This window comes from Fusarium solani (genome assembly GCF_023522795.1).
Source record: "Fusarium solani strain SB1 chromosome Unknown bctg00000009, whole genome shotgun sequence".
Taxonomy (NCBI): domain Eukaryota; kingdom Fungi; phylum Ascomycota; class Sordariomycetes; order Hypocreales; family Nectriaceae; genus Fusarium; species Fusarium solani.
Window position 1 is genome coordinate 1,617,846 of NW_027072144.1, and position 7,246 is coordinate 1,625,091.

Consider the following 7,246-nt stretch of genomic DNA (forward strand, 5'->3'; position numbering starts at 1 on the left):
AGCTCTGCGCTGCCGATTAATTGAAATCACATCCCAAGCGTCGTTAACGGAGTGCCATTGTCAACGCCATTGCGGCAACACGCATTTATTGTAAACGCAAAAGGAGAAGCGACCCGGATGGGACCATGCTACCCGGAGAATGAGGACCTATACTGCACGCTGGTACGAACTGACCCCTGGCCCTTATTGAACGGAATCTGTCATGAAAAGTGGATGAGAAGTGTACCCGAAGAGATAACTTCTGGGAGCTTGTGGTTTGATAGAATGGCTCAATGACTATTCATCATTGGTGACTGCAATGCCCTAACTGCCTAGTTGTTGAATAGTCCAAAGCAACGCAGCAGGTGAAACACAGGAAGGTTCACAGTAGAGGCGTCATACCCGATGCCACGTCTCGTGTAGTCAGTCCGCATTGTTCGATTCTGTTTCATATTTAACCGACACTCCACCTCCTCGGCGGTAAGGGCTTCGCATCGACATCTGTTGTGAGAAGCCAATCAAGAAAAGAAGGCATGAGAACCATGCAGACAAACGTTACGGATAGTAATAGAATATGGAGCTTCGTGCGCCTTCGTAGGTGTTGTACGTCACTTTCTACGTAACGGGCTTTTTTGTATTCGCTAGTGATTGCTCGGTGAACAGTAAAAGTCTAGTTATTATATCTCACAGCTCTTCGTATTTAAGCCGGATCATGGCCCTCGACCACACAGTATAGCGTGTGCACGTTCTACTCATTTGTCGTTGGTTCAATAGAAATTTCCCCTTCGCTTACTTGCCAAGCCTTCCTATAGTTCTCTTTCTCGGTGAGAGCTTGTAGTCGAAACCACGTACGCAGCTCTTTGGTTTCTTGGAGCCAGCTCTCACCACAGATCTTTGACACACGCTGCTGGTCTTTGGTGATATATAACCGCTCAGCCACATCGCGAAAGGCCATGCGGTAGAGCATGAAAGCGTTAAGGGGACGTTTGATCTTTCCGTCTCTGGCTTCCGAACGTCTTTCAATCGAATTCCTCTGCACATATTTCTCAATATTCTGCATCGACTTATCGCTGGCTCCCAAAAAGCTGAGGGCATGAACGGTGTCACAGGGATGCGGTCCTATCGCTGCTAAGTCCCCATCCTGCTCGGACGGCCCAGCGGAGTCTGGAAATAAAATCCAATCCTCCCCAAAGCCATATGTCCATGCAGAATCAGTGTAGGCAAAACTAGAATCGCAGTCGTCCTCCAGGGCATTCGGCTGAAGTGCGGATTCAAGTCATTAACTGTAAACGATGATATAGAGCGAATTTAGGTGCCTTACTTCTATCAAACCACAAGGAAAAGACTCCTCGGAAGGTGGCGCTAGGCTCACGGCGATATCACCGGTCGAGTTCATGTTACAACCGTGTCAAGTCTGCGGTTCGATCTATGGCTAGTTGTTGTGTTCAGGGGCGACGAGACTTAGAGTTATGGCATGTACCAGTTTTTCTGAGAAACTGTAGCGAAATCGAAAGAGAAAATGTGCTTATAATTCAATGATTCAACCAATGCAGGGAGAAAGGCTGTTAAGCAACAACTCTGGCAGGTCTTGGCGCATAGGGTTCCACTGGTTAACGCGATTTGTGGTGCATGTCCATCAGCCCGTATTCGGTCTGAGAAAAAAGGAAAGTACATAACCTAACTGCAGTAAATATACTTTCGTAGAGTGTTTTGACTGCCAAGGCACGTCCTGTGTGAACCCTTATTGACTGGATATGCACCTACCCACCCTACGAGCGCGTTAGACACTCGTTCAAAAGTCGCTTGCATTCATGTACTCGTCCCAATTCTGATTGTGATGTATCGCCGGAAAACGCCGGAAAATAGCGGTATCATGTATCTGGGTTTGCAGTAACATACAGTAGCACAGTCGATTTGGGCTGAGTGTCCTGGAACTACCATCAAGCCTTCATCCAATATCAACCGAACGTCAGTCTGTCTTCGTTGCAACCCAATAATTTCACAGTCACGTGCATGTGAAAAGACGGATTAGAATATCATGAGTTCTATCGTGCGGTCACATGATGCTTCCTGACGGTGATCAAATTCCTGTGAGCTATGGTGTAGCCACGGACGCCGGGGTATGAGGTCAAGGCTTGATCCTTAGAAATGGCGAGATTCTCGGAGAATATAAAGAATCGACGAGCCCTAGATCCACAGATACAGGCTAGACCATCTTAGCATAGGGAATCATGATTTTCAGCTTATCTTTTTTTTTTTTTTTTTTTTTCAGGAGAAGAAAGCCCGACTCATAATCCGCGATCAAACCATGAGCGAAGGCATACCCATCGCCGGGGGGGCCTCTATGGGGATCTGCCCCTAGATCTAATCCAAAGTTCTTGACCCAATACCACCGGCTCCCTGATATTCATCGAATATTGGCTGACAGTGGGTAGATCAACAACATATATCCCAATCCTTTCAGTTTTGGATCGACAACAACTCACGGCCAAGATAATATTAGAAATAGCAAGAGCGCGACTCAAGTTTGAATAAGATTTATTGCAAAAGCTCGATGAATAACTTCGGGTACGTGAAGATGAGCCGCTAATACATACTCATACTTAGCAGTTGATTTCCTCGGACGAGTCTTCTGTCGCCAATGCCTGGACATCCCGGTTTGTTTGGTAGGAGCACAATCTAGGCCTTCTTGATCCGCAAGTTGATATCAAATGGGCATTTAGCCTTATTTTCTAGGTATGAATATGGAGATAGAACCATGTCCCGATTATCCCAAAGTTCCGAGATGCTCCGGCCAAGAAAGGAGGTTATTGGGCCTGGTGTTATCGAGAAGCCCTTAGAGATAGGCTTCTCCTGTTCTATGACGAGCTAAGGCGTTTTTGTCAGGATACCACCTCTATACTTTCCGCAAAGAAAACAATTGAATGGTTACAGACTCCTGCAGTTAAGTATCCCGACCGGCCCGCTCAATGCCTGATTTAAATCCATTCGAGAATATCTGGTGTCTTCTCAAGCCAGATGCACACAAGGTGTTCCCAACGTATACAGCTGGAAGAACAATATCATAGCCTGGCATGAGTAGATTCGACGTGCAGGGTTGGTGTAGAAGATAATTGGCTCAAGGAGATTGTGAGGTTAATCTGTATAATACAACACTGCATCGAAGTTGTGATTTGGGCACAGCGTTTGCCTACAAAACATTAAACGTCAAACTCAAAATCGGCGTCTAACACCCAAGTTCATGGTAAGGGCCTAAATCTGGGGGACGCGGACGCAGCCTATCACTTGGCTATCACCATTGTTCATTGCATGAGACCATCATACCAGTCATGATATGATGGCCCTCATGAAACCAACGAAGTATGAAGGCAGAGGAGAAGATATGGCAATCGCACAAGGTAAAGGGGACTCTATTCGTAATGAGAAAGATAGAGAAAGCTTGAGCGGTAGTAAGAGCAACTCAGAGAGAGGTATATAATGTTCTCGTACAGTATATTGAAGATGTCCCCATGTTCGTGTTCACGAGTGACCGCAGTCCTTCTCTCCTCAGAATAAGGTAGAAAAATATCACAAAGGGTGATTATTTTTGAGTGCAGTAAGGCGAAGAATAATGCTCATTTCAAGCTTTAATAAGGATACAAAAACGCCGCGTCGAAGTCATGCCGTGTTCGGATGCTATCTCGGCAGGGATCGATAGAATATCTAGTCCAAATCCGGCCCTTCAAAGTTCTTTCTTTGCTGTCTTCTCTACCGTAGACCGTTATTAAATCGAAACATTCTCTGACCTGAGATGAACGCAACAGCGAACGATTTACTCATATGAAACTGTACCATCAACTAGGTTCTCCCTCGAAGTAATTATGAAGGGGTCCACTTGGCTTGTTATCTTGGCTCTTGCAAAAGCCACTTACGCGCAGTCGTACGGACTCTGGATTGCTGGCTTGAACGACAACTTATGGGAAGTATGCCAGGCGCTTAACCTGTCTGAATACGGGGAGATCAGAGAACTGAATTCAGTGGGTGACGTAAGGTCCGTTGACGCGGGCAGGACATACACGATCCCATACAAGACTGTCGTTGCTCCGGCTACGTGGTTAAAAGACAGCTCCCAGTTCTTGCACTTGAACAAACAAGAGCGAACAATTTCACTTGACACGATAGGAGCTGCCACAGAGGCTACAACACTTCCTACACAGAAGGTGTTGGCTCTCTAACGGAATCATCAAGTCAACCACCGTTACAATGGTTAACGTTGGGTCACCCATATCTAGCTTGAGGTAGCCATATTACGCATTTCAAAATCTGTCTGTAATTAGCCCATTACCCTGTTTAAAACCTAGACGGGACTGCTCGGCAGATTAAAGCCTCCTCGTGGTTGTCGAGTTGCAGTATACCGGAAGGTATCTCTCAAACTGTAACGTTCCGATTTCGAACGATGCTTGCGGTGCACTCTGTCCGTAGGGTAATATAAGTGATGGGAGGTCTCTTTTAGAGAAGTGTCGCTTCGAGGGTGATACGTACAAGTCTGAGCTGGGTTAACTACCCATAATATCTAGGATAAGAGAGGTAAAGATAGTGACAGGTATAATTAAGCATTCAATCCGTCTTCTTCATTTAGTGAGGGGAGGAGGCAGGAAGCACGCGAGGAGGTATAGAAGAGTCTAAAGCCGTAGCCATGAGTGTCAGAGCGGCCTTGGTGATACGATGTGACACTTGGTTTACTTGCTGCACGAGGGCGCCTTTGTGGGAAACGACTGGTGTGTAGGGGAGGGATATGATGTTGCTACTTTGGAGCATGTGTCCTTCGCCCCCCCAGAGTTCGTAGGTTTTGAAGAGAGCTTTTGAGATGTGGAATTCCTGACCGTCTGACGGAATATTCCGTGAAAAGAAATTGAGGGTGTTAGCCCAATCATTTTATTAGCAATTCACCGTGATCTGGTACTCAAGTCTTAGGTTGGAACCGTTGGATGCTGAAGTTCACTTCGTGTAGGAGACTCCGGCGCTTAGGGAGTTGGTGCGCTAGTCACAGCGGTGAGAATTTCCTTCAGTTCATCAGCCTAGCAAGTAGAGGAGTCAGTGAACGTGTGAAAAGCCGAACTGTAACGTAACCACTTTGTATTTCTTCCACCCGTACAGTGCAGTGCGTTTTCAGCGTCAGTAACTTGACATATGTAGTTTTGACGAAAACGGGCAAAGAACAGTGCGCAGGCATCGGGCCCTTTCTAGCAGCACGACCCATTTTGTCAAGAAGCTCACCGCGTACAGAGAGTGCACAGGTCGCTTCAGTTGCCAATTTAGGCCTCAACTTGGAAAGTCTAAAACCAATACACTGACGCTGAACTCGCACCACACTGTAATGAATCAGTGCCAATCCGAGTGTATTGCTGGCTAGTTTCGAACGTCCAAAAACCTCGGAAACAAAGATATGAACCCGGTTCCTTTTTCGGATAAGATTGATTATTTTGGTGGCTGATTTGGACCGCAATGCAGTGTCCAGAACTCGATCACCACTGGTCATGGGGCAATCAAAGGCAGAGATTGGTCGGACTTGAACAATGTAAAATGGAAGAAGTAGCGAGGCAACGAGTACTTAAACTGCATGCGTGCTTCTACAAAGTCCTCAAACCGTTCAATTAACATGAGCAGGTGCAGGCATACATGCTGGCTTAAACCTTGGGTTAGAGGACCAGAATCTGGTCTGAACGTTACAGATCGACCCCAACGCATTCTGCGAGACTTCGACGACCCTGACGTTGATACTACTGGTGTCTTGATGCTCGTCGGGAATCAGTCCAAGCAAGCAGCTTTCAGAAAACTACTCTTTCAGAATGAGCCAGTCCGCGCACGGGCGAGCGGTGAAGTTCACCTTCTCGTATCCTCATTCAGGGAATGCCGCCAGAGACCTTTCGTGATCGCAGACACGGATATACCAAAATCCCAGAGTAGGCCATCCTCTCCCAGAGGTCGTCTGTGTCATGAGGTTACGGTCCACACATTCATGGAAAACTCAATGCCCAGTGAAGTGAGCGAGATCCACGATCATCTCTTTCACAAGGCTTTGCTTCCATTCGCAGATGTTATCTGTGTATTTGTGGAAGATATCGGGGGGTTTCAAGCTTCGTTGAGGCGGGTCATAGCGTGGCTGGAGAAAGGACCGCCGTCGAAAAGCCCTGTACGACCGCGAATACTTCTTGTGGCAAACCAAGAAGATATGCAACAGCATCGTATTGAATTGGAACGGTGCTTGGAGACTCATCATTTTAGAGATTTGAATGATAGTTTCAGTGGCGTTTCCATCGTAGGGGTCCCAAGACTCTCGAGTAAGAGAAGAAGTAGAAGGTGCAGGTTAACCCGGCGCTGGCAAGTGCTCGGGCCTGAAATTCTCAGGGCCTTGGAGACCAGTAGGCAATCTCGTCGACGATCCAACTACCTCTTCTCGGTCCGGCATCTGGCTGAGTTTCTACAACATGGAGCGAATGCGGCGAGAAACCTGGCCTATGAACCTTTTGATTTCATCAAGACATCTCGCGTACACCGTGATGTGGCTCCAGACCTGTCTCGCCATATCTCAAACTTCTTGGAGAAATTTACTTCTTTGAGCTCACTCAAGCAGTTTGCCGTACCACTAATTGCTTCGAGCTTACTTATTGATCATTATCCGCCTGGGATGCACCGTAAGATATCCAAAGTTATGCTTTTCAAGTCTAACCACAATGCAGTCTTCGACCCACACGATGTATTTCGAGAGCTGTATGAGGATGCGTGCTCTCGCGCCAGCTCTGAGTTCAAACCAGGCTACAAAGGCTGTTTCGCCCCTTCAGAGATAGTAAGACTGATATCGAGTAGTATGTTTACACAGTTCGCACAGTTCCAAGCACTTGGTGCATCTCTGGACTGGCATCGACAGCAGCTCGCGCGCATAAGCACTTTCTTAGCATCGGTCTACTCAAACGAGACCTGCCTGGGCTGCATCACTCGGCGGCCTCAATACAGGCTTCAATGTGGGCACCTAGTCTGCCAAAACTGTATCAGGACGTTTTACCACGCGGACGATTCCGATCCATGGGTCTTTAAATCGGATGCATGTCACATTTGTGCGGTATCCACACCTAACCTCTCTATTCGCTTAGCTCCAGATACCTGTCGAGCTCGAGTATTGAGCATCGATGGCGGTGGGATTCGTGGGGCAGCCCCAATTGGGTTTCTCAAGACAATCCAAGATGCGATTGGCATTCCTCATTACGACGTACAGAGGAATTTTGATATT

General features: G+C 47.1%; 1 protein-coding gene across 1 annotated transcript; it reads right to left on the reverse strand.

Annotated features, from left to right (window-relative positions):
• Window positions 1-679: 679 nt before the first annotated feature.
• Window positions 680-1,375, reverse strand: MRS44_013559 (uncharacterized protein; the record flags this gene model as incomplete). The annotated part of the gene is made up of 3 exons (XM_065617029.1): window positions 680-727; window positions 773-1,237; window positions 1,301-1,375. 3 exons carry the CDS (start codon window positions 1,373-1,375, stop codon window positions 680-682), a joined length of 588 nt encoding a protein of 195 aa, XP_065473101.1.
• Between the last annotated feature and the right edge of the window lie 5,871 nt (window positions 1,376-7,246).